The sequence below is a fragment of the Megascapheus bottae genome, chromosome 20, assembly GCF_031878675.1.
Source record: "Megascapheus bottae isolate mThoBot1 chromosome 20, mThoBot2.hap1, whole genome shotgun sequence".
Lineage (NCBI taxonomy): Eukaryota > Metazoa > Chordata > Mammalia > Rodentia > Geomyidae > Megascapheus > Megascapheus bottae.
In genome coordinates, this window is record NC_143528.1 from 37307430 (window position 1) to 37334853 (window position 27424).

At 47.4% G+C, this 27424-nt stretch overlaps 1 protein-coding gene across 1 annotated transcript in view; it reads left to right on the plus strand.

Moving 5' to 3' along the window:
- Dock5 (dedicator of cytokinesis 5) overlaps window positions 1–27424 on the plus strand; it is a 134117-nt gene that overhangs the window by 41647 nt on the left and 65046 nt on the right. The window contains exons 3-8 of the mRNA XM_090353619.1: window positions 8539–8579; window positions 14925–14980; window positions 16530–16626; window positions 24110–24258; window positions 25704–25839; window positions 26565–26722. Of these exons, the coding sequence (XP_090209745.1) occupies window positions 8539–8579; window positions 14925–14980; window positions 16530–16626; window positions 24110–24258; window positions 25704–25839; window positions 26565–26722 (637 nt within the window). The remainder of the gene's footprint in view (window positions 1–8538; window positions 8580–14924; window positions 14981–16529; window positions 16627–24109; window positions 24259–25703; window positions 25840–26564; window positions 26723–27424) is intronic.

A 27424-nucleotide genomic window follows, 5' to 3' on the forward strand; every position in this document is an offset into this window, starting at 1 on the left:
ATTATCTGAAATACCGGAAGTATTTTGGGTTCCACAAGAAGTACATGCCGGGGCTGAGGCTAAGCTTGAAATTCATTGATGTTTTCTGTGCACCTCCACCACAGAGCCGCCAAGTCATTTTAGAGTTCAACATCTTTTCCGTGCATCTGAATGGTACTGCTGTCATCTGTTCAGTGAAGCCAGTGTGGAATTTTCTACTGTGTGAACTTCATTTCAGAGCTACACAAGTTTTAGGTTTTGTCCGAGTGTAGGCTTTTGGATCAGGCGCTCACCCTGTCATGTGAAAAGTTAGGAGTCAGATAGGAGCTCAGTTGAGTCCTGTACATGTTGAATCTCCTTATGGAGGCCTTGGTGTGCAGGGGAATGTAAGTGAGGGGGTCACGAACTTTGTCCCAGGAAGTTGGATTTTTTTAGGTGAGGTGTAACCATTATCTTTCTGAGGCACTGTGATAGCATCCTGTGTTGACTCACATGATGTGCCAAAGGTAGCTAACTTTCTGAAGAATGTCTGATTGAAAAAGATAAGTTTTAGAATACATCGGGAGCTCATGCTTGTAATTCTGGCTCTACTCAGGAGGCTGAGATCTGAAGGATCTCAGTTTGAAGCCAGCCTGGACAGAAAAGTATGTAGAATTTCCACCTTCGATTAAACAACAAAATGTTAGACTGGAAGCATGGCAGCCGTGAGTGAAAAAGCCAAAAAAGAGCACAAGGCCCTGATGTCAAACCCTAGTACCTATACAAAACCAAAACCAGAAAATCAAAATACCCAAAACATGAATTTTCACATCCTGTTGTTTTGGGAATCTTAAAGTTGGTTTTGTTCCTTTTTCTCCTTAGTTTTGATTTTGTAATTTTAAAACTGTTCATCAACCATGACCAAGAGTCCTCCGTACAAGAGACCAACAATTCAAGGAACAAAACTGATTTGAAGAATTTGTTCTTAAAAGTCCATCCAGTCCCAAGTGCTGGTGACTCACACTTGTAATTCCAGCTACTTAGGAAGTTGAGATCATGGTTCAAAGCCAGGCAGGGCATGAAAGTCCATGAGATTCTTATCTCCAGTTAACCACCAGAAAACCAGAAGTGGTGCTGTGGCTCAAAGTGGTAAAGCCCTATCCTTGAGCAAAAAAGTTCAGGGACAACACCCAGGCCTGAGTTCAAGCCCCACAATCACACACAAAAGATTTGTTTTCAATCTAAAAGTTTACTTGGGGCCTGGAATTTGGCTTAGCAATAGCGTGCTTGCCTAGCATGCATGAAGCCCCAGGCTGGTGAAAAAAATAAATAAAAGTTTGCTAGAAATTAGCTGCCACTGGGGTCTAGATTTATCTATTTGGCCGGCTACTAGTGAGAATAATGGGAAGTTTATTGTGACTCTCAGTCCACCCCTGCTATGACCTGCTCTCTCAATATGAATGGCCATGGGCCCTACAGCTTGGGTTTTTGTTTTTGTTTTTCAGTCCTGGGCCTTGAGCTGGCTTTGCCTTGGGGTAGCCTCGCTCGGGTTACCAGCATACTACCACACCAGCTTCATAGACTTATAAGAAAGAGAATGTCTTCTCCTATTTCTGCTTTCTGAGATAAAGTGGAGTCTGTCTCCCGAATCGTCTTAAAATGTGCATTAATGGGTCCAGGCATCTACAGAACATTCTATGGAGAAGCTGGAACTCCCCTCTAGGTGGTAAGCCGCCTGTTAGGTCATCAAGAACTGGCACTGGAGTTGACCCATTTCGCCCACTGCCCACACAGCTGAGAAGGCCAGCTCGGCCCCAGAACAAAGGTGCCTGGGGAATGCCTTGCTGTTGGCTGATGGAGGATTTTGAGTTGGAATCAGCAGGTCAGGAAGGGCGAGGAGTGGGAAAGCAGCTCCTTCTACCCTGAGCTCCCCTCTGCCCCCCATGGCTGTCTTCAGACCTCTTGCTTGCTCAGCCAGCCACATGGATACACAATTTTTATGTACTGCCTAGGTATCCTGTCCCATTGCAAGGCCTCACAACACTCACAACAGGTGTGAGGTCAAAGTCTCCAAGGAAGGTTTGGAATGGAGGACAAATGGGTATGTATTTCTCTTCCTGCTTCTGCTTCTGTCTCTGCTCAAGGCTAGTGCTCTAGCACTCTGATCCACTGTGCCACGTACAGTTTTCTCGTGGTTAATTGAAGATAAGAGTCTCCAGGACTTTCCTTCCCAGGCTGGCTTTGATCCTCAGATCTCAGCCTCCTGAGTAGCTAGGATTTCAGGCGTGAGCCACCAGTGCTAGGTCTTCTTTTTCTTTTCTTTCAATGTATTGTCTACGCTGGATTCAAGCAGTCCTCCTATGGTGGGACCCTGAGTAACCGGGATTCTAGACATTCTCCCTATTACTTTTTAAATAGTTTTGGACAAGTTTGCCAGCGTCTGGAATGTGTCTACTTTGGGGTGGGTTCTCTGGACCCACCTCCCTTGCAGATCTTGCCCACAATGCACCCATCCCTCATAAGAGATTAGTCAGGGCCCTGGATTTGGTTGCCAGCCCCGAGATTGAGTCTTTACTCATCCCTCTCTAACTCTCTGCTTTGTCTTTGCAAACTACACTGACGGGAGGCCATAGAGAAGTGAGATGCTGCTGATTCATTGGTGAGGCTCATTTAAAAAAAAAAAAAAACAGGAAAAAAAACCTACCGTGTCCTGTCATTCTGGCTTTGCTGAATGAGAGAAATGCATCCTGGAAGAAGAAGGTTAAACTCAGCAAGCAGAGCTCACGGCTGCCAGTCAAGAGAGTCACCCAGAGAAAAAACATGAAGGGAATTGGTAAACCAGAGGCAGTGTTGACAGACCATAGAACACGTGACTGAGAGTGCAGGGGGTTCCTTTCCCAGGGGACCCTGGCTCTGTCTCCCTCCCCACCCCAACATAGGGGCCAGATGGTCCCCCACCTCCACCCCAGGCTGGTTCTGAGGAGGCTGTGCCAACTTCTCCCGTCTACCGTGGGCCACCAGAAGAAACTTTGCTGGCACTTGGCTGCTGTATTCAATTTTGGGCGGGAAGTTAACAAGATAAAATGAAAAGGGAGAGCACAGACCTGGAATCCTGGTTACTCAGAGGTTGAAATCTGAGGATCATGGTTCAAAGCCAGACCAGAGAGTCAAATCTGAGAGGCTTTTTATCTCCTAACTAATCAGCAAAAAGCCAGAAGTAAGCTGTGGCTGGTTCCAGGGCAAGAACATCAGTGTCAAGACTTAGGAACTGGACCTAAAACAAGGGGAGAGTTGGGAGACAGGGGGATTTGGTATGGCTTCGTTGGTAGAGAGCTAGGCAGTGAGCAAAAGCAACAGATACCAAAGTTGAAACCTGGTCCTGGGACCTTAAAAAAAAAAAAAAAATAGGAAGAGAGGCAGAGGTAGGAGTGTGGGGAGAAACAAGAAGTTTGGTATAATGAGGCATTAGAGACCAGCGCCTTCATTCTTTTAAACTAACAGTGTTCATAACCAGAGAGAAAAACCAGAGCTGCAGCTTCCAGCCTCCTGAGGAGCCAGTGTGACTCCTGTTTCTGTGGCCCTCTTGCCCTGTCAACTACAGCCTTGTAACCTGGTCCTCTCCTGAGGGTCACAAAGTTCACTGTGTACTTCCTAAAGCAGGCTGATGAGTGCATCACAGGGCCTCTGTAAAGAGACCTTCACTTCCACGTAAGTAAGCCATCAAATGTACGTGGAGCCCGGCACTGGTGACTCACGCCTGCAATCCCAGCTACTCTGGATCTGGAGCTGAGGGTCCTGGGTTGAAGCCAGCTTGGGCAGGAAAGTTTACCTCTAGCAAAAAGTCAGAAGTGGAGGTGTGGCTTACATGGTAGAGCTCCACTCTTGAATGAAAAAGCTAAGGGACACCACCTAGTCCTCGGACTGAAACCCCAAGACAGACCTTTTTTATTTTTTTCTGTAGTGTTTTGAGGGCTACACTTGGGTGTCTGCAAAAACTGAAAGTTGAAAACCACCTTCCTTTTTTATTTTTATTGTTTTATTGTTACTATAAAGATGATGTACAAAGGGCTTACTGTTACGTAAGTCATGTAAAGAGTACATTTCTTTTTAGACAATGTCACTCCTTCTTTTGCACTCTCAGTTTTTTCCTAGAATTTTGTGGTCATGCAGTGGCTGTGTGCTGAGGGAGTCCAGTGGCTACGGGGACCCTTCTCCCCCCCCAAGGCTCCCTTACAACCAAGGCTGCATCTCCAGCCTTGTCAGCCAATCTTTTTTCTTTTCTTCTTCTTCTTCTTCTTCTCCTTCTCCTTCTCCTTCTCCTCCTTCTCCTTCTTCTTCCTCTTCCTCCTCTTCTTCCTCCTCCTCCTCCTCCTCTTCCTCCTCTTTCTCCTCCTTCTTCTTTGTCGTCTTCTTCTTCTTTTTTTTTTTTTTTTTTTTTTTTTTTTTTTTTTGCCAGTCCTGGGCTTGAGCTCAGGGCCTGAGCACTGTCCTGGACTTTCTCAAGGCTAGAGCTCTACCACTTGAGCCTCAGCACCACTTCCGGCTTTTTTCTATGTATGTGGTACCGAGGAATTGAACCTGGGTCTTCATGCATGCTAGGCAAGCACTCTACCACTAGGCCAAACTCCCGGCCCCCCTTCTTCTTCTTCTTTGTCGTTGTCGTCGTCGTCATCGTCGTCGTCGTCGTCGTCGTCGTCTTCTTCTTCTTCTTCTTCTTCTTCTTCTTCTTCTTCTTCTTCTTCCTCCTCCTCCTCCTCCTCCTCCTCCTCCTCCTCCTCCTCCTCCTCCTCCTCCTCCTCTTCTTCTTCTTCTTCTTCTTCTTCTTCTTCTTCTTCTTCTTCTTCTTCTTCTTCTTTTCCAGTTCCTTTCCTGTTTCCTTCGGCAATACTGGGGATTGATGCCAGGCATCTGCTTGCTTAGGCCGGCGCTCCAGTCCTTGCCATGCCTTTGCCTTTTTGCTCTGTTTACTTTTCTGGTAGGGTCTTTTGAGTTTTCCCAGATCTGGCCTCTGACCAATATCCTTCTATCTGTAGCCTCCTAGAGGGCTGAGAATGGACAGGTAGGATCCGCCATGCCTGGCTTATTGGTCGAGATGAAGGCTTGTTAAATTTTTGTGTGGGTTAGCCTCAAACCAAAATCCTTCCAAGTGACTGGAATGATGGGGGAGTGGCCACATTTGGGTATGGTTTTATTTTCATTTTTCTTTTCTGGTAATGGTGTTAGATTTCAGTGAGTTCCAAGGTCAAAAAAATTTTCCAGGAGGCCCACCTGCTTGCTGCTAAAGAGTACTATTTAAGGTCCTTAGCCTGCAGGACTGATTCATCTCACACAAGAGGGTGCAAAAAAAAATGCAATTATCTTTCATCACCATCTTTGCATCTTTGCACTTCCTGTCTATTTTCCTGTTTATTTTCGACATCCCAGGGTGGGAGCTGCTGACTCCAAGCTACCTGGGGAGGGGAGGAGGGACCAACGGGGCCAACAGAGGAGGAGCAGGTGTGAAATCCTTTTTTTTTTTTCCCTTTAAGTGTCTGGGTCTGGTAGCTTAATTAGGCCAAGGTTAAAGGTTATATCCCCTGGGGCTGGGTAAAGCCCTCAGGTTCCCTTGGGCAGAGACGGTGGGCCAGCTGAACCTCAGGATCTCTCCTAGGACAGACTAGATCTGTAATCCTCCAAAGGAAAAAAAAGTAACACCCTCAGCCTCTCCTAAACACAGCAGCTATCATTAAAGACTCTTGTTTATGGACTTGTTTATGGACTGTTTCCTTCCTCCGTGAAGACAATGTCTGGCGTTGGAGTTCAATAGTGTTTTTATATTTCATGAATGAACTGCCACGTTAGTCATGTAAATCTCCCCCTCCCCATGGGTCCCCCCTCCCCAGGATCTTCTAGCCTTCTCTGGCCCAGCTCTGTCCCCACAGGCCAGGCCTTCTCTTGTACTCTTTCATTCCTGCTAACTTTGAGCCCTGTGTGAAATTTCATTTGTTTATGTGTTCTGTGCCTGGGTTGTTTTCCTTCCCAGGATTGAGTCAGGTTTAAGACTTGAACCATTGTGTGTGGCTTGCTTTCCTGGCTTCTGTTCGAATGTATTCACCAAGCTTGGTGTGTGGAACCTTTAGACATGGCAGCAACTCATTTAGAGTGAGTGGGTAACTGAGGTGAATAATGTGTCTGGGGAGATGGCAGGGAGAGGAGAGTGATGAGAAAGGCTGTGATGTTTCACACGTGGCTCTAGCTTGTCTCAGAGGCATCTTCAATGAGGCAGATTAGAAGGATGTTGCTGTGTAGCTCTGAGGCTGTTCCTTTATAGGATTAATGTTCATTCCATAGGAATTCTCCTTTCTCTTCCTGTTCTTTTTTTATTATCTTTCTTACTTTCAATTTCTTTTCTTTTATTTTCTTTTCCTGTGGGTCATGGGGCTTGAACTCTAGGCCTGGGGGTTGTCCCTGAGCTCTTATCTCCAAGCTACTGCCCTACCCCTGGAGGCACAGCCCTGATTCCGATTCCCATTTTCTAGTGATTAATTGGAGATAAGTCTCACCATCTGTATATCTTTATTGCCCAGGCTGACTTTGAACCATCATCCTCAGATCTCAGTCTCCTGAGTAGCTAGAATTACAGCTATGAGCCACCACATCCAGCTTCTTTTTTTTCTCTTTTGCCAGTCCTGGGGCTTGAACTCAGGGCCTGGACACTGTCCTTGAGCTTTCTCAAAGCTACTGCTCTACCACTTAAGCCACAGCACCATTTCCAGCTTTTTCTTTGTATGTGGTACCAAGGAATCGAACCCAGGGCTTTGTGCATGAAGTAAGCACTCTACCAAGGATACATTCCCAGCCCCTCTTTCCCTTTCTTATAAAGTTGAAATACACAAATCCTGACCTAGCAGTATTCCCACTCCTCCATATTTATCCAGGATAAATGAAAACCTGCATCCAAAGTGCTTTACTAGAATGTTTCTTTGCTCTGTTCCTCTTGGGGGTATATAGTATAGTACTGGGGTTTGAGCTCAAGACCTCGTACTTTCTAGGCAATGCACTACTACTAAAGGCACACTCCCAGCTCTTTTCTGCCTTATTTTTTTGGGGTAGAATCTCATGCTTTTACCCTGGGCTTTCTTCCCATTCTATCCCCTGATCTGTTACCCTTCCCCAGCAGCCAAGCTGGTGTCATTGGCCCAGGCCAACCTTTCCAGTTATTGGTTGAGATGATATCTTCACTCACTTGTTTCCTTGGGCTGGCTTCCAACCACAATCCTTATCATCTCTGCCCCTTGAGAAGCTAGAATTCTAGGCATGAGCCACCATGCCCATCCTTCTGTCTTCTTAACAGTCCAAAGTGGAACCTCCAGAAACGTATGTCAGTGGAAGGGCGAGTGAGCCAGTTGTGGCATAGTCGCATAATGAAACCCTCCTCAGCAATTACTCATGTACAGCGTCGTGGATGAATCTAAAAGCCATTTGAGTGAAAAAAACAAAAACAAAAAAACAGATCCCTGTGGACGTATTTAATTGTGCTGTCTCCATAAAGGACAATTTGGGCGCATCCAGATGGGCACAGGTCCCTGAACTGGGGAGACATGTCCAGCCTTTAGTCCTCCTTTCTGGATCTCCTGGACAATAGCATCCTAAATCAGGGGAGTATTTCCAGCCCAGCCATCTTTTCCTCTGCCTTGAAGAAGGTCACAATCTTACAAACAAGTTCTCCCACTCCTCCCTGAGTCACCCAGCAACACTTTTTACATTTTGGATGCCACTGATGGCTTATGATACTTACAGATTTATGACATGTACAGCATAGGTCAAGTGACTATTTTCTGATTGTTGTTGCCAGTCCTGGGGCTTGAATTCAGGCCCTTGGCACTATCCCTAAGGGGTAGAGTGTGTGTGTGTGTGTGTGTGTGTGTGTGTGTGTGTGTGTGTGCGTGTGCTCACTGGTGCTCAGCTTTGGTGGTTGATTCTTTTTTATATACAACAAATCACAATAGAGTTGTTAAACTATATTGGAAGACGAATTAAGGTTCAAGCTGTACTACTAATAAGAAAGAAGAAAGAAAGGAAGAAAAAGAAAGAAAGAAAGAGAAGAAAGAAAGAAAGAAAGAAAGAAAGAAAGAAAGAAAGAAAGAAAGAAAGAAAGAAAGAAAGAGAGAAAGAGAGAAAGAGAGAAAGCAAGCTGGATGCTGGTGGCTCACACATGTAATCCTAACTAACTCAGGAGGCTGAAACCTGAGGATCCTGTTTCAAAGCTAACCCGGGGCAGAAAAGTCCATGGGACTCTTTTCTACAGTTAACCACAAAAAAAACCTAAAGTAGCTCTGTGCTCAAAGTGGTAGAATGCTAGCCTTGAGTGAGAAAAACTCAGAAACAGTACCCAGGCCCTGAGTTCAAACCCCACAGCCAACAACAGAGTAAAGCAGTTATAAAATAGATCATGGTGTACAGTGAGCCAGATTGTCCATCTTCTAGTACGTTTTATGCTAATTGTCTCACAATTGCTAGTGCAGAGAACAATATACTGGCGATGTGTTTATGTTGTACCAGAAAACATATAATGTTTTATATCCTCTTATTCTATTACAGGTTGGTACAGAGGATATACTCTCCAGAATAAATCCAAAAAGGTATGGCTTATTTCAGTTTTCAAGTCTTGTCTGAGCTCTACTAATTTTATGTAAAAGCGGTCAGGTCCTGTTGTCTGCACTGTCTAGATCTGGCATGTTTTCTCTTTGGCTGGCTTTTCCTTTGCTTTGAAAGTTAATTCTCCGACCTCAGTGCTTCAAGAGCAATGATGGAATAAATCTCTGCATCTTCCCAATTCGAGGAGGAAGTTCTGGGCGCGCGCGCGTGCGCGTGTGTGTGTGTGTGTGTGTGTGTGTGTGTGTGTGTGTGTGTGTGTGTGCGTGTGTGTGCGTGTGTGTGTGTGTGTGTATTGGTTCTAGGGCTTGAAGTCAGGCCTGAACACTGTCCCTGAGCTTTTTTGCTCAAGTCTGGTAAGCAAAAGCTTGAGCCAAGGCTCTGCTTCCAAAGCTTTTCTTCCCTTTTGTTCTTGTTTGCTTCCTCTCTCTCTCTCTCTCTCTCTCTCTCTCTCTCTCTCTCTCTCTCTCTCTCTCTCTCTCTCTCTCTCTTTCTCTCTGTGTGTATAATTAATTGGAGATGAGAGTTTTAGACTTTGCTGCCTGGGCTGGCTTTGAACCTGGGTCTTCAGATCTCAGCTTCTTGCATAGCTAGGATTACAGGTAAGAGCCCCCAGTGCCTGGCTTCCCGCAAGGTGGCAGTTAATATGTGGGGCCCCATTCTGGGAGAAGGATCCATGTCTCCCAGTTTCCTTCTCTTCACCTGCAGAGTCCCCTCATGAGTGCTGTTCTTGTGGCCACTGATTGGCTCCTTCTGTACCAAATGGACAAACCAGAGCAGTGGTTTTCAAATTGAGCTCCACCTCCTCCAGCCCCCTCCCCCAAAATACATTCAGAAGTCAATATGTAGCAGCTTAGAACCAATACGTACGTGACCAAAAATGAGCCTGAAAGTAGAAAATGCAGTGCAACATGTGTAAATTTACATGATGACCTCATTTTTATTATGTTTGTTGCATTTGATTCTAGTACGTTTCACAGGTTTGATGTGTTTGGACTGTCTAGAACAATAAACTTCTTTTTGTTCACCCTGGGCAGAGTTTAAAAACTATTGAGGCAGACAATTCGTCTTTCCTGTGTCAAAGCCGCTCACCATCAAGCCAGAGCAAATCTCGGCTGCAGTGATAGTGATGCTCTGCTTTTTCCCCCCCGTCAGCGCTTTTCCTTTGATGGCACTCGGCTCTCCAGAGCAGCTTCTTCTGTCAGCACTTTCTTCTGAAAGAACCAAATTGATTAGGACTTATTATTTCACAATTAGCTCAAAACACCAACTAGAGAGGAGAGAAACGTGTTTTTAAAAGTTTATCAGGAAGGGAGAAAGGATAAAAGACTCTGAGTTAGAGTACCACAGAAATAGGCTGAGGTTGGATACTTGACCCTCAAACGAGCACAAGGCCCCTGAGCCACCTTCCTATCTGAGAGGCTCCAGAAAATCAGGCCTTCTACTCAGGAGGCTGAGAACTGAGGATTGCAGTTTACAGCCAGCACGAGCAAGAAAATCCATGAGACTCTTAGCTCCAGTTAATCACCAAAAAGCTGGAAGTGGGGCTGTGGCTCAAGTGGTAGGGTGATAACTTAGAGGAGGGGGAAAAACGACTAAGACTGGGGGCAGGGGTCCAGAGCATGCATAGTTAAGCAGTTCCAGTCCTAAGCCTGCCTGGCGGTGGTATCGGAGGTGGTGCGGATCCTTGATCTCAAGTTTGCTCAGGTGGGGCCTTGGTACAGTGAGACACGACTGCCGGCAGGTAACTCCCACCTCTCAGGTCCTTTCCTGGATTCCCTTTTTGGTCATGGGGCTTGAACTCTGGGCCTGGGCACTATCCCTGAGCTTTATCAAACTCAAGGCTAGTGCTCTAACACTTTGAGCCACAGTGTCACTTCTGGTTTTCTGGTGGTTAATTGGAGATAAGAGTCTCACGGAGGCAGGGAGTTTGGCCTAGTGGTTAAAGTGCTTGCCTAGCATGCACGAAGACCCGGGTTCGATTCCTCGGTACCACATACATAGAAAAAAGCCGGAAGTGGTGCTGAGGCTCAAGTGGTAGAGCTCTAGCCTTGAGAAAGTCCAAGGACAGTGCTCAGGCCCTGAGTTCAAGCCCAGGACTGGCAAAAAAAAAAAAAAAAAAGAGTCTCACGGACTTTCATGCCTGGGCTGGCTTTGAACCGCGACCCCAGATCTGAGCGTGAGTAGCTAAGAGGCCAGATGCTAGCCACGGGTGCCTGGCTTCCTTCCTGTATTCCCAGATGCTGCAAAGTGACTGCCATAGAGAATGGCTCTGCACAAGGGACACAGGTACGCAGTGACCGAGGCCAGGGCGCCTGGCTGTTACCCTGCTCATAGTTAATTTATGGGTTCAAGCAAGGACTTGGGTTCCCGGCCTTTTTGTGGTGGTGGTGGTGGTTGTGATTGATAATGATCCTGGGACTTGAATTCAGGGTCTGAGCACTGCCCCTGAGTGTTTTTGCTCAAGATTTGCAATCTACCGCTTGAGGAAAAGCGCCACTTCCCATTTTTTGGTGATTAATTGGAGATAAGAGTCTCATAGACTTTTCCTGCCCAGGCTGGCTTTGAACCATGATCCTCAGATCTCAACCGCTTGAGTAGCTAGGGTGACAGACGTGAGCCTGATGCAAATGACGCTTCCGGGTACCTGTTAGGTATAGGATTTAGCCTAGTGAGCATTTCTTGTACTCTGAATTACAGGAGTGACAATTATTTCTGAGTACAATAAGAGTTGGCCATTTTGATGTTTAGTATTTGTTGGAGAGGAAGAATATTCAGGCCACTTAGATTCCAATCTACTTTTAAAGTTAAAGAAAAACATTCTTAAAACAAAACCAAATGATTCATAATGAAGAAATCTCCTATGTGTTGAAACCAGGTCTCTGACCTTACGTCTTCTTCTCTGTGAGTCTGTACTTGGTCTGTTAAAATTTTTCCAGTATGGATGGTTTTGGGTTCCAAAGCATTATGTCACTTCCTCCTGCATCCCCAAATCCCAGCTCCAATAGACGCACAGGTAGATGCCCCCAAGATGCCGATGAGCTCTGTGTGTGACCGAAATGTTTTTCTATGCAAGTAAGTCTTCTTAAAAATGTTTTCAATAGGAGCCCGGAGTTTGGCCTAGTGGTAAAGTGCTTGCCTAGCATGCACGAAGACCCGGGTTCGATTCCTCGGTACCACATACATAGAAAAAAAAAGCCAGAAGTGGTGCTGAGGCTTAAGTGGTAGAGCTCTAGCCTTGAGAAAGTCCAAGAACGGTGCTCAGGCCCTGAGCTCAAGCCCAGGACTGGCAAAAAAAAAAAAAATGCTTTCAATAATTAAAGAAAATCCCATAATACAACGAGAGGATAACACAAAGATCTGGACACTGATGCATTGTTTTTGCTGTTGTTATTGTTTTTAAGTCGAAATGTCTTCCTTGCAGCCATAAGAAAAGTGGATAGAATTCAAGGTCAGTTGTGGTGAATGACGCTCAGCTCTTGAAACCCTTGGTTAAGAAACCCCGGGTCAGCACTGCCTCAGCCTCTGTCCCTTCCTTTCTGGTCCTAGGGGAAGAGCAACTTGAAAGGCCTGTTGTCTTAATGGAAGTTCTTGGTGTCATTTATAAGCCAACCTAGCTATTTAGATGATGATAAAAGGGCCTCGTGGCTTTCCAGATTCAATAAGCCAAGAGCTTTGAAGAAACTAGTTATTGATCCTGGCAGAATGATGAAAGTGTGGATAAGGTCAGCGGCTAGAAATTCATTGTTAGTTTGGTTTTTATTTTTTAATTCATGTGAGTAGATTCCACTGAGGAAGGAAAAGCAGAATTGAGATGTCCTATCAATCACAACACTGAACCCAGGCTTGCTGGGAAGCATTCTACCAGCACCATATTTATCTAAGTGATTAAATGCCTTACAAATGACCAAGTGCGCAGGCCTGGTGACACTTGCAAATGACACGATGATCATACTAAAAATGAATATTCTCAATATGAATTTCCTCAGTGTCCATTATATGCCTATGATTAGCTTAGCCATCGTACAAATCATCACTGGCAGTTTGTAATTTGAATACTCCTGTCTTCTAGTGGGGTATCTCCTAACAGGAGCAACCTTTTTTCTGGGTTGGGGGTAAGGAGGAAGTACTGGGATTGAACTCAGGGCCTTGCACTTGCTAGGCAAGTGCTCTACCCCTTGGATTATACCTCCAGCCCAGTTCTTTGCCTTCTTGATTTGAAAACTTGATGCAAATGTAAGCTTTTGGAATATCAATATCAGGTCTTTTTGTTTTGGCTGTCAGTTTGCTTTTGTTTGCATGTCTTTGGGTGCTGGGGATGGAACCTAAGGCCTCATGCCTGGTAGGTATGTGCTCTACCACTGAGCTATACCTTCAGGCCTATGTTACAACTTACCTTAAGCTTATGATTACTACTTCAAGTTCATTTCTACCCAGATCCTTCCTTCCTTCCTTTTTATAAATTCTGGATTTTTTTTCAAAGTGTGATTTCAGAGCATGTGTTGTAAAATTTGCTGCCTATGTGCTAAGTTCTGTGACATTAAGCCTGTTTGCATGGTGACACCACTATCATCACCATCTTAGCCCAGAACCTGTCCATTCTCCCAGCCAAACCACACATTAAACCCTGAGTCCTCACTCCCCTCCCCCAGGCCCTGGCAACCTAGTCATTGAAGTGCTTTTGTCACTGGAGTATTGTACCCAGCCGCATGCCCCTGCAAGCACCCTGGACAGCCAAGTCCAGGTTTCCATAGAAACAACTGTCAACAAACATGGGCCTTAGCACAGCCACAGGAGGAGCTCTCACCATACCTCCAATGTCCTGTTGGCAAAGGGACTACAGAAGTCAAGCTCAAAACATGGGCTGCATCTGCTGAGTTTCCGCTGTGGTTAATGTTGATAAGTAGCCTTCCTGAATCAGTGCATGCTGGGTCTGTAAGGAAAGAGCTCAGGGTCACCTCATCTGTGCATATGCTCATGATCATATCAGCCGTGAGGCAGAGGAATTCTTCTCACTCCTGCATCCCGCCCACCCCCCAGGCTTATCTTTGTGCACAGAGGAGGTGAAGGCCTATTTAATTGAGGTCCATCTGCAGTGGCAAGACCTCCTCTGTCACCCTCATGCCATCAGCAGCTTCATCCTGTTCTTGCTGTTTCCTGTGTTGTTGGCAGTGGGTAGAAAGGAATTAAAGACAGTATTGTCCAGACAAATACAGGGCACCAAGCTAGACACGAGCAACCGCTCACCCCATTAAGGATAGTGGGGTGTGCACACATCTTGAGTGGTGGTGCACTGGGCAGGGGGCTGTCACCCTGTCTTTGTCGTGGGTCACTTGGGTCTTCACTGTGGTTGATCCAGGGACCGCTGAGCTGGTTGTCTGCTAAGCAGGGCCCTCTGTCTGCTGTGTGAGCTCGGCCCAAGTGAAGGTCAGCCCTGCCCTCTGCCAAGGTCATCTTCTGCCTTGGGCTTGTTACATAGTAAAGCAGTCCTGGGAATAAGCAAGTTGCTGGTTTAATTGATTTGGGGGCACCGGGTTAAGGGAAGGGGCTGGGGTGAATTCTTTTTATTTTATTTTTAAAATTACTTTTATGTAGTTGTACAGAAGGATTTCAATATACCAGATTTATAAATACAATGTGTCCTGATCAATATCACCTCTTTCTATTGTTCTCCCCCATCTCTCAACTGTTATCTAGTTCCATCGATGCACATAGAGATGCAGTGTTGGGACTGGAATCTGATTTTAGGGGCTACTGCGGGCTCCATGGCCGGCTGTCCTCTCATGGTGTGAGATGCTTTAATGTATACCCCCGTGACATGCATGGGTAGGGAGGGGATTTAAGAGCTCACTCTTTTTTTATGTTTTTTTTCTATCGGTCATGGGGTTTGAACTCTGGGTCTGGGCACTGTCCCTGAGCTTTTCAGCTCAAGGCTGGCGCTCTACCGCTTGAGCTACATTGCCACTTCCAGTTTTCTGGTGGTTAATTGGAGATAAGAATCTCATGGACGCTGGCTTTGAAGCTCGATCCTCAGATCCTCGATCTGCCTTTGAACCACGGCACCCAGCCTGGGAGCTTGCTCTTAAATTCCTGTTGTAGCTCTGTGATGGAGGCATCTCCACCTCATTTCCAAACATCCTACATACTCGCAACTGAAATCTTCATTTCTACCATCTCAGTGTTGCTGTTAGGCATGGTTGAGGAGCTCAGTCAATGGAACTTGACATCCTGCAAACCCAGTGGGAAAACGTTCTGTCAGTACATCCCCGGTCTTCATGCTGCATGATGTTCTTGACTTCAAGGCTGTCTAAGCAAAGTTCTTTTGTCTCCAGGGCATTTTTCCTGAAACGTACATCCATTTGAAGGAGGCCACTGTAGAAGACCGAGGGTAAGTGGTTGAAGCGAATTGGTGGCATGGCTCAGTTGGTGGAGTACAGCCACCGAGTTCAAGTCCTGAGCAGACCAAAAGAAGAAGTGATTGAAGAACCCTTTACCCCCGTGAGTGTTTCTCTCACCTGATTGGCCATTTCTCTGTGAGAAAGAAATGACTTAAAGCATTCCCTCGTGGGATGGCGTCCTCTGGCTTCTCCGTCCTCTTCCTCCCTGGCATCCTTTCTCAGAATATGAAGGTAGCCCTTTCCCCGCGTGCTGTGATTTTTCCATTCTGTCTCGAGGAACATTAACCCAGCTTACCTACACTGTTCATGAGCTTGATGGGAGGTTCCAGGAAATGGCAAATGTGCTTTGTGGAGAAAAATCTATTGAGCGTCTGTTGGTGTCATTTCTGGCCCATGTCATTTCTCTGGGGAAATACTGCCTTTGTGGCTGTTAAGAAGGGTGGACACCCCGGTAATATACAAGAGAGAAAGAGAGACAGCAGAATTCAGAAGCCTCAAGGCAAGAGAGCTAAAGAGAGTGCAAAGGAGGAGGGCTGGAACTCTGGGGCTCCAATGGACAGCTGGCTCACCCAGCTGTGCAATCACAAAAGCTAGCCAGAGCATTTTCGGTGCTAAGCGCCAAGCTGTCATGGTAAGATCGGGGATGGAGACATGTTCCAGTTCATGTAGCCCTTCCATGGCAGAATTAAGACGTAAGAGCCCATCTCCTCCCCTGAGAGATGTGAAGTCTGCCTCCCGCTGTCAGTGGTCAGGATGCTGGAAAGCAGCAGCAGGAGGCAGCTTTCAACTAGAGGAGACTGGGGCCGCCCACAAGAAGACACACACTCCTCAGCCTCTCTTGGGGTTACAGCCTTTTCGATTCCTCCATCCCCTAAGTCAAGGTCTGTCTCCTTTTTCATAGTAAAAGCCCCTAGTACATTATGGATCATATTCATTCTAACACATTCCCTCACTCTACCTGAAATTCACACTTCTCTGGGCATCCCGTCTGTCAGTCCTTCCGTCCTCCGGCTCTTCCATTTGTCTACTCGCTCTTTCTTGCTCGATCCCTCTTCTCTTGCTAATCATCGACACAGCAGAGATGATTTATGTTCAACATACCAAGTGAACGGCGTGAAGAGTCTGCTATGTCCGTCTATGTTTCCTCGGCTGGGAAGTCTCAGAGAAGAAAACCCAGACCATTCTAGAAAATAGGATGGACAGGGGTGCCAGGGCATACCTCTCCACCTCTCCCTCAGCTCAAGTACCACATGGTTCTCCTTTCGTTTCTGAGCCAGCAGAAGCTGGCTTGGTCACACCAAGGCAGAATCCAGGTTGAGCAGTCCTCGGCCTGTGTTGTCTTAAACCCCTTTTCCCGGATGCGTAGCTGTGATGGAGACCTCTCCACTAGACACGACGCACCTTACCAGGTGCACGTTTGTTTGCTTTGTCTCACACCAGAGAGTCTTCCAAGTCTTTGCGGTTAGGGGGGGGGGGGCCCAGTGGAGAAAAGCATTTGTCACTCATGGTAAAGCAAAGCATCTGATTGGTTCTCTCTAGGCAGCACGAGACCGTGATTCCAGGGGAGCTGCCACTGGTGCAGGAGCTCACGAGCACTCTGCGAGAATGGGCCGTCATCTGGCGCAAGCTGTATGTGGTGAGTTCCCTCCTGGCTGCATTCCGGGGTGTGGGGGGGAGACCCTCTGCTGGGTGTTGGCCCCTTGTTAGCTCTCTGTCCTGAGTGGGCAGCATCCTCCTGGGCCACAGAATGGCTGGTGAGCAGCTGACTGCCAGGAGATGGTGGAGGGAATGAGTGTCATCATTCTTCAGATTTCTCCATGGACAAGCGTGCCGCTTGTGAAAGTACCAGTGGGAGCCGTTAGCTCCTTCCTGGCCCTCCCTGAGCACCCTAGTGTGAATCCTCTCCATTCTTATTAAGTACCTATAATTTCGAGTATTAATGTGTCACTAAGGAACCCGGGAGACTTCTGTATATCCGTGCATAGAACTACAGAAAAGCCCCATGGCTCAGCCAGCCGAGGATGGCACTCTTTAATGTGTTTATTTATCCGGAGTCTAGGTGCTTTCCCTGAGCTTTTTCCCTCAAGGCTGGCACTCTGCCCCTTGAACCACACAGTACCAGTTCCTTCTCTCTGCTAGGTAATTGGAGATAAGTGTGTCGTAGACTTGCCTGCCCGGGCTGGCTTTGAACTGGGATCCTTAGATCTCAGCCTCCTGAGCAGCGAGTGATTTCCACTTGTTCCTCCTGCGATGAATCACAGAAGTGGAATCACCAGCCCTTTCCAATCAGAAGCCCGTGCTGCTCCTCCACCTGCCCCAGCCTTGCAGCCTCTGCGTCCTTTCTTCATACTATGTCTTCTGAACACACCAACCCATAATGTTTCCTTCCGGGCTGTCACTCATGGCTCTGCCCATGGCCTGACCATGAGCTCTTAGGTGCAGGTGATGAGAGATCTGACTCTTGACTCCCTAAATCCTAAGCTCTGGCAGGGCAGAGGCGCAGCTGTCAGAGCCCTGAGGCCTGCATTGATCCCTTGATGAATTGAAAGCACCCTTCGGTTCTGTTTAATTGATTGGGTAGTGAGAGATGTACAGGGTTGATGGATGTGGTTTTCTTCCCGACTGCGCTCTTTCTGGAGATCATTGAGTGATGAACTTTGTTCCACAGTCACAGGCTTGGCACCCCTGCAGTGTCTGTTTCCTGCCATAATGACACACCTGAAGCTGGGGAGTTATAAAGAACAATGGTCTCTTTAAGCACAGGGTTTAAAGGCCTGATTGTAGAAACCGCTGAGCTCTGGGGATCTGTGGGGGATGGCATTCCCCTGGGCAAGAACTCAGGTGAGAGAAAGAAGGACTGGGAACCAGCCAGCAGGCAGGGGTCTCGTTCTTTGTACCTCAGCTTCTCAGGGTGGATAGGCAGCATCTCCAGAGAGCTACTTCAGAGGGCATGTCCTCTATGACCCCTGCCAGCCCCCGCTCTTCAGGGCCCCATTACCTCTTCACAGCAGCTGGCTGCGGCCAGGCTTCCAGCACCACACAGCCCTGCAGGAGATAAACTTAAGCCACATCATACCCACACCATGCCATCCATCCCTCATCCAAAAGCCCCAATCCAAGGTGCTCCAACATCTGAAACTGAGACTTACGAGATGCCCTCCCCCCCAGTAAATGCCACCCCTGATCCAAGACCGTGGAGTTTATTTCACATGCATGATTATTTAAAACCTTGCCTAAACTTACCCTCAGGCAATGAAGAGGGCAGATAGGAAACATACACGAATCTCTCAATGCCCTAGAATGCCTTTTCAATGTCTTCTCTAGAAAAGGAAACAGAAGCCTTTGTTCGGTTCTTTCCTGTCTTGAGTAGCTTGGGTCATGGATCCAGAATGCAGTTTGTTGATCAGATTAAACCCAGTCCTGTAGACTCAGGGGGTTACTCTAGGTAGGAAAGTGAATTTGTCCATCTGGTTTGAGTAGTTCTTAAGGTGCAGTAGCTATAAATGTATTGTTATAGGGCTGGGAGTGTGGCCTTGTGGTAGAATGCTTGTCTAGCATGCATGAAGACCAGGTTTCGATTCCTTGGTACCACATACATAGAAAAAAGCCAGAAGTGGTGCTGAGGCTCAAGTGCTAGAGCGCTAGCCTTGAGAAAGCCCAAGGACATTGCTCACACCCTGAGTTCAAGTCCCAGGAGTGGCAAAAAAATGTATCATTATAAGAGGAAGGATATGCCCACCCCAAAGAAAGGGGGATCAGCTTCCCAAAGGAGGGAAAGGACCATGGCGCCCCCACATCCAGCTTACTGTTGTTTACAGTGGTCAACATCATGACCTTGCCCAGTGGCTGTTGGCCTTGTGGTTTGGGATGCAGGTGCAGGCTGCAGGAACAAGACCCTGGCCTAGAAATTAGGATGCTGGGTTGCTTGAGCAGACTCTGTCCTACCTTGCTCTGGAGTCTTAAGTAAGTCATTTGAAGACAGCTAGTGCTGGATTCCGGCCACTGTTTGAGATGCAGCAGTGCCCTTGTGGACTGCACAGAGCTGCGAGAACAGGAGAACGGTGACTTTGAAAGTCCTGCAGGCAGACTGTCAAGGTCTCTGCAGAAGCGAGCTGGAAATTCTGGCTGTGGTCTCTCTCCTTGGACGTCCTCCCTCTGGGCATTCTTGGCTCGTGGCTTTCCTCTCACTTCTGCCTGTTGCTGCTCTGAAGTTTCCTGCCTGTGCCACGCTTGTCCAAGGCCACTTCCTTTGTCTCCCTCATCATCTTTGCAGAGTGGCCTTGAGCGGACAGTAGCAGACTGTTCTACCATCCTCAGTGAGCCTTCTTGGCTTAGGTTCCAGTCCAAGAGGCCAGGGCTCTTTTGAAGGCAGAGGGACCATTTCACGGCTTCTGGCGAGTGCTGCCCCCATTGCCGCTTCTCAGTGGGAGCCGGTGACTCTCAGGGGTGAGTCGGGAAGGACCCGTGGGTCCCCACTGACGTGCCAGGACAGTGGGGACCGGAACAAGCCAGGGCAGCTTGTTCTCTAACTCTGGCTCCCTCCCTTACTGTGTATATATTTTTACGTTCAGACAGAATAACAAACCTAATAATAGTTATGGAAAATAAACAAACCCAAACAGAATGAGCTTGGGGATGCTAGTAGCAGAGTCTATAATCTAAGGAAAGTCCCGCAATGGACCAAGTTTTATTTATTTATTTTTTTCAGGAAAATCGATCCAGCCTGCCTCCCTGCAGGCCTGTAATTCAAGTTGCTCAGGATGATGGGTTTCATTTTTTTTCCCCCACTAAAAGTCATCTCTTTCTTGTATAAATAATGTTTAAAAATTGAGAACAAAACAGGTAACAGTGTAAAGTTCACAGGTAGACAGTTTACAGAAACAAAGGATCTTCGAAGAGCATGTGAAGAAATACTCAGTTTTAATTTCTATTAGCAAAGCAGTAGAGAACCAGAAATTTCATGTAATACAAAACAGGATAGGGCTGGTAGATGGATTAGACCAATGCAAAGACACATGTGGGAATCAAAGTTGATGACTGTTACTTTAGCAAATAAGTGGGTTATAGTACCATTTACAAAGATGCGAAAGATGACATGAATAACGTATAGGGAATTAATTGTTAAACATGGAATAAACTCTAACTCAGCCAATCTGGGCCCTATTTTAGATGGATTATGTGTGAGCTGCCTGTTACAGAGAGGTAAAGATGCTGATAGACAGCTGGCCATTGCAGGGATAGAGCGTAGGGTAGAGGAGTATTTACAGATCCGGCTTTGGTGTTAGAAATCATGACGTGAATTGGCTCCTGTGTGATTAATGTCTTCAACACCCCGTACAATGTACATGAAAGTATTATGATAGGTCTCAAACGGCTGGGTTCACACGAATCATTGGGGGAGGGTTTTGTTTTCAAATTTGATTCCTTTTTAAAATTTTTTGATTGTTACTATAAAGGTGATGTATGGGGGGGTCACAGTTACATAAGTCAGGTGAAGAGTACATTTCTTTTTAAACAGTGTCACCCCTTCCATCCCCATCCATAAATTGTGCAGTTCATTTTAACACGGTGTCCAGTGAGTTTCACTGCTTCACTTGTTCCTCCCTGCTCCCTCCGTTTCTGTGCCTCCCCTTACACTCCCAAAGACATGTAAGTGAACAAACAAGACACAAAGGAAACGAAAACAGCAACAAGACTAAAGCCATGGTTTCCATTTCTAGGTGTTCATGTCAATAAATATTACTTTGTCTTGGTCAGAAGCACATAGGCACTCTGCGTGCGTGTGTGTGTGATGGGCCTTGAACTTGGCCTGGGCACTGTCCCTGAACTCTTCAGCTCGAGGCTACCATCCTACCCTTGAGTCAAGCCCCACTTCCCATTTCCTAGAGGTAAACTGGAGATAAGAGTCTCAGGTCCTTTTGTGCCCAGGCTGGCTTTGAACCTTGATCCTCAGATCTCAGCCTCCTGAGTAGGTTACAGGCATGAGCCACTGTGCCCAGCTGGCATTGTGCCTTTGTGTTCCTTCCCTAAGAGTCTCATTCCTTCAGTCTCACTGTGTGTGAATACCTAGAGTCCTGTATAATTTATCATGTCCTAGTGTATTTTAGATCTAGTTTCCGCACATGTGCCGTTTGTCTCGCTGCACTTAGCTTACCTCACTTACCGTGATTTGTTAGGACAATAGGTTGGGAAGTATGGCCACATGTTTCATATAGTACCAGGTCCTCAGAGGTGGCAGCTTGGTGGGAATGACACACATCAGTGTAAAGCTTCCTATAGGGGAAGGGAGACACAAGTTCACCAGGAACAAGTCCCCCCACACACAGCTGACCAGGAGATTGCTGGGCAGGAATTAATTGCACGTCTCAGCCACAGGCTGAGGAATAGTAGACAGCAGAGTCACAGTGACTTTTCATAGGGGCTGTAGAGCCGCAGCGAAGGCACCCACAGTTCTGGGTGCATGTGGAAAGCTGTGTCACAGTGCTAGCTTGTGACCAGAGAGAGTGCAGGAGGAAGAAATCGCAGCGTGAGGCAGAGCCACAGGCTGCGTTATAACAGCTCTTCACAGCAGCACTCCTTTGGGGCAGGGCCCCCAATGACTTAACTTCTTCCTCAGGCTCATCTTTTAAAGCTTCCACCATGTCCCCACACCACCACCCTGGAACATGGCAGAGGGACCACACCTGACCCACAGCAGAAGGCCACCGGAGAGAAGGCTCCGAGGAACTTGGCCGTCATATGACTGGGGACTTGTAGATTTCTCACCTGACATGCTACCCTGCAAGGCCGCGGTGCAGCAGCAGTTAGCTATGAGGCAGAAAGACTTGCTCAGAACAATCTGGGGAAAGTGGAGCGCAGTCCCCTTCCTTGGAGTGAGTGGGAAAATTGCTTCCTTTGGTCTGTTCCAGCTTGCCTATTCATAATTACTTTGGCAGGGCAAGTCAAGAAAAGACTTGCTGTCTTCATTCTTCTTTGAGGGAAGCACTTGGCAAACAAGGCAGCCCACATGGGGCTGGCAATAATGAAATTGCCAGGGAGAATGTCTGATAGAGTTGACATTGAGAACTTATGAGCTTGGGCGCCAAACAAGGCAGCCCACATGGGGGCTCCAGCCCTCGAGTCCCCTCCTCTCCCAGAGTGAGAAAAGTCTTCAGAAAGACTAGAAAACATTGGGCCGGGAGTTTGGCCTAGTGGTAGAGTGCTTGCCTAGCATGCACAAAGACCCAGGTTCGATTCCTCAGTACCACATACATAGAAAAAAAGCCGGAAGTAGTGCTTAGGCTCATGTGGTAGAGCTCTAGCCTTGAGAAAGTCCAAGGACAGTGCTCAGGCCTTGAGCTCAAACCCACGACTGGCAGACAAACAAAAAAATACTAAAAAGTCCTAACTAGTAGACAAATGGAGAGTGGAAGGAGGGGAAGAGAAAGAGAAAATGGAGAAAATGGAGGGGGAGGGAAGAAAAAGAAGGGAGGAAGGGGCCTTCTTTTACTTGGCAGTGCTAGAGGACAAAATTCTGTGTGTGTGTGTGTGTGTGTGTGTGTGTGCGCGCGCGCGCGCATGTGTGCTTGTACACACACACCCACACCTATGTGCACATACTAGTACTGGGGCTTGAACTCAAGGTCCTGGGCACACTCTAGCCTGGCTGGCACTGTATCCCAACTCTACTTCCAGCCTTTATTGGAGATAAGAGTCTCAGATTTAGGGCTGGGAATGTGGCTATTGGTAGAGTGCTTTCCTAGCATGCATGAGGACCTGGGTTTGATTTCTTGATACCACATAACAAAAAGAAACATAACTAAAGACTCTTTGAGGCAGTTTTTATGTTAGTTTATTAATGATATTTCTCCCCCCCCCCCAGTCCTGAGGCTTGAACACAGGGCTTGCACGCTGTCCATGATTGGATTTTTTTTTGTTTGTTTGCTTGTTTTTTTTTTTTTTTCTCAAGACTAGCACTCTACCACTTGAGCCACAGTTCCACTTTTGACCTCTTGGAGATTCATTGAAGACAAGAGTTTCATGGACTTCTTGCCTGGGCTGGCTTCAAACCTCAATCCTTACAATTTAGCCTCCTGAGTAGCTAAGATTAAAGGTGTGAGCTTAATAATTAACTCTTTCTATGTCTCTTTACATGCTCTTCTAATGCCAAGAGCACATGTATGCAGGCAATTCTGCAATTAGAGCCAGGCTTGCTTTCCGCATTCTCAGCATCACAGTTTATTGACTACACTGCACAGAGATGGGCGATTCCGCCTGTTCCTCTGTGCGTCCAAGAACATTGAACTTCTGCTAGGATTTTTTTTTCCTCACTTTGCTGTTTCCCCCACCACTTCTCTTATAGATTGATGGCTGGATCGTTATTCACAAATACCTTGTGCTGGCTGGTTTTGGTCCTCTTTCCACTCCATTTTATCCCTGAATTCTTGTTCTTGAGATTACTGTAGAACACCACTAGGGGGCAAGCTACACGGCCATCAGTACTATTCATGTGTTTTTGCATCTGTGCCGTTTTTTTTTAACAGAAGATCTGCTGTGTCTTTCCTGTAGTTACAGTAGTGGGTTACGTTGCAGTGCCTTTCACTTCTCAATTAGGAAATGGTACTTTCGTCATATGTTGATGGAAGGAAAGTCCGTTGTTATTTAACATCTCTCGAAAGTGTTACATACAACGAGCCAGATGTCAGTGGCTCTTACCTGTAATCCAAGCTAATGAAGAGACTGAGGTCTGAAGACCTCAAGTCAAAGTACCAGCCTAGGAAGGAAAGTCCATGAGACTTTATCTCCAGTTAACCAACTAAAAGCCAGAGTGGAGGTAATCACTCAAGTGGTAGAGCACCATCTTTGAATAAAAAGGTGGAGCAACAATGCCTAGGTCCTGAGTTCAAGCCCAGGACCAGTACTTATGCGCACGCATGCATACACACACACACATAAAGTTGCAGTAGGAGTATAACAAGTGGCTTGGGACAAGGTCATTACTATGAACATGAGGACATTGAAGCGCCCAGCTTACTCATGGCGGAATGATTTGAAAGCACCCATGGGGAATGCAGTGAAAGACGCTCCCTTCGACCGTGATCTCACGCTCCTACATTCTTCCCTCTCTGTTCCCCCCATAGCACAACAAGGTGGCGCTGTTCCGCCAGCTGCAGCAGATGACATACAGCCTGATCGAGTGGCGCTCCCAGATCCTCTCCGGCACGCTGCCCAAGGACGAACTGGCCGAGCTGAAGAAGAAAGTCACGGCCAAGATCGATCATGGGAACAGGTAGACCTGGGCTGGCCCCGCCCTGGCAGTACGGAAAATGTCCCACACCTTCTTGGCTAAGAATACTGTTCACAATCAGCTTTAAAAGAAGAAAGATCTTGAAAAATTTTATGATCAGGTACCAGTGGCTCACACCTATAATCCCAGCTGCTCTGGATGCGAAGGAGCTTGGTTTCAGGCCAGCCCCAGGCAAGAAAGTCTGTGGTATCTGGTTATCTGCAATTAACCAGCAAAAAGCCCACATGTAAGCCGGGAGTGGTGGCTCACTGTAATCCTAGCTACTCAGGAGGTTGAGATCTGAGGATATCAGTTCAAAGCCAGCCTGGGCACTAAAGACCATGAGACTCTTATCTCCAATTAATCACTAGAAAAGGGGAGGTGGGGCTGTGGCTCAAGGGGTAGGGTGATAGCCTTCAGCTGAAGAGCTCAGGGACAGTGCCCCGGCCCAGAGTTCAAGCCCCATGACTCTCCCCACCCCCACCCCCCCAAACAAAGCCCACATGTAGAGCTATGGTAAAACACCAGCCTTGAGTGAAAAAACTAAGGGACAGTGCCTAGGGCTTACACAAAAAAGTTATAATAATTAAATAATTTAAAACTGTAAAAAGCCAGCCACAGTGGACCCCCTCCCCCATGTACTCTGTTTTCTGGGGTCTCACCACAGGCAGAGAGGTTCCTCTAATCCCTGTGCTCACAGCCCACACACTGCCGAGCCTGGGAAGCCATCCCAAAAGCAGCTCAGGGAATGCTGCTTGGTTAGTTCCCCCACGAAATGGCTGCGAGCAGTGGCACAGTCATCCATTGTGAGTCTGGATGGTCTGTGGGTCCGGTAGGCATGGACAAGAACTGCCAGGTCCAGTCTGTAGATGGAGGGGCTAGAAGACAGGGAGGGAGGGAAGAAAAACACGTTTGCTTTCTTCCCAAAGACCTGCCCTGTTTTTTTTTCCACCATTGCTTTGTGCTGTTGCTCTCTTCATCTCCCAGTTCCCAGTTATGGACACATAGCGGTGACTGAATCCGCTGGTATAGGGAAAACTTGTACCACTAATGATTATTGAGTGCTTGGTTTATTTGTGATATTATCTTGGGTGATTTGCATGCATTATCTCAGTGAGTTCTCACAGGTACCTTTAAAGGAAGGACATGTTTACACAGGAAGGCATCCCAAGGGCCGCAAGTATAGCCAAGGTTCAAATCCTACTCTAACCAGCTCTGGTCAGAACCAGTGGCTAGTTTTGTGTGTATGGACTCCGTTTCTTGGAATATTGTCACATAAATCTGGCTGACACTGCCACTGAGTGTGTGAAGATTTACTGTGGCTTGGGAAGGAGGGAAGAGAGAGAAGGGGAAATACCAGTGGGATCTTCTTCCTTGAATTTTCCAATGGTGACATTTCCGCTTGGAGTCACTGGGCGGGACACCCACCGGGCCCCTGCTCCCTGCAGAATGCTCGGGCTAGATCTGGTCGTACGAGACGACAATGGGAACATCTTGGATCCGGATGAAACCAGCACCATTGCTCTCTTCAAAGCCCATGAAGTGGCTTCCAAACGGATCGAGGAGAAGATCCAAGAAGAAAAGGTAGGCGTCCTTCAGTGTGCATGTTTTAGCACCCTGGGAGCCAGTGTTTGGCTGTGGCTTTTAATAAGAGAAGGGGAATTTTTGATGGCAGAAATCGAAACATTCAGAAGATCATTCATGTTCTCTTGCAAAAATGGAACGTGGCAGCCAGGCACATGGAGTGTTAGCTGTAATCCATCTTCCTGGATGGCCGGCCAGCTGGGCAAAATGGTAGCAAGACCCCAGCTTGATTAGTAAGCTGGGTGTGGTGGTTTTTGACACCTGGGATCCCAGTTACTTGGGAGGTATAGGGGGGAGATAATAGAGTTAAAGGACAAGCAGGAAAAATAGGCTAGAGGCAGACACAAGTTGTAGAGCACTTGCTTAGCAAGCACGAGGTTCAAACTTTGATGCCACTGTATTATATATATACATATATATGCATGTATAATACATATATGTGCATGTATATAGTTAGATAGATGGTATGTGCATGCCCATATCCATGCCAGTCCTAGGACTTGAACTTAGGGCCTGGGTGCTGTCCCTGAGTTAGTTGTTGTTTTTACTCAAAGCTGGTGCATTACCACTTGAGCCACAGCTCCACTTCTGGCGTTTTGGTGGGTTCATTGGAGATAAGAGTCTTTCCAGCCATAGCTGGCTTCGGTCCAGAGTCCTCAGATCCTAGGCCCCTGGGGAGCTGGGGTTACAGGAGTGGACCATCAGCGTCTGACTTCTCTCCCCAGTCCATCCTGCAGAACCTGGACTTGCGGGGCCAGGCCAACTTCAGTACGGTCCACACCTACGGACTCTACGTGAACTTCAAGAACTTCGTGTGCAACATCGGGGAGGATGCCGAGCTGCTCATGGCCCTCTATGACCCCGACCGGTCCACCTTCATCAGGTAGTGCAGAGCCCTGGAGAGGCCTGGCAGGGGAGGCAGACAAGACGGGATTTCTGGGCAGTCACAGGGCAAGTCCTCTGGGCTCTGTTGCTTTTTCTGTGACCAATGGAAACACGCAGTCAGCACTGGTATAACTCCCAGGAGTTAAGGATCATGTGAGCAGAGAGATGAGGATAAAGACTTCTAAGGGGCAGAGGCGTGGCTCACCTGGGACCCAGAATTCCTAGGCAGTGACAGCAGCTTGTGTGACACTGTACGGGTGTGTGTGAGCTCTGTGACACCTGCATCTAAACCCGAAGACCCCCCTCCCCCAGAGTGAGACTGAGAGTTGTCCCCTGTGACCTTGGATGTGTTCCAAGGATGAGTGCAGGTCACTCATCCTGGGAGCTGATGTCCCATGCCAGTAGGGAGGTGTGCAGAGTCCTCCCCCACATACCGTGTGCTCCTCCAGGGGATCTGAGTGACGCTTAGATGTTCTCTGTTCAGCAGAGCTGAGGCCCCTGTGCAGAGCTTGTGAGCCGGAAAGAAGGCACACAGTCCACTCTCATGACACTCACCATGCTGGTAGCACAACTGGGACAAAGCTGGAGACCCAGCCTCTGTGTCTGTGGCCTGGGGCCTGGCCCAGCCACTTTCACGCCTGCCCGTGGGCTCTCCCCGAGCCTCCTTTTTCTGAACGTAGCTGTGAGGAGCAGCTGCAGC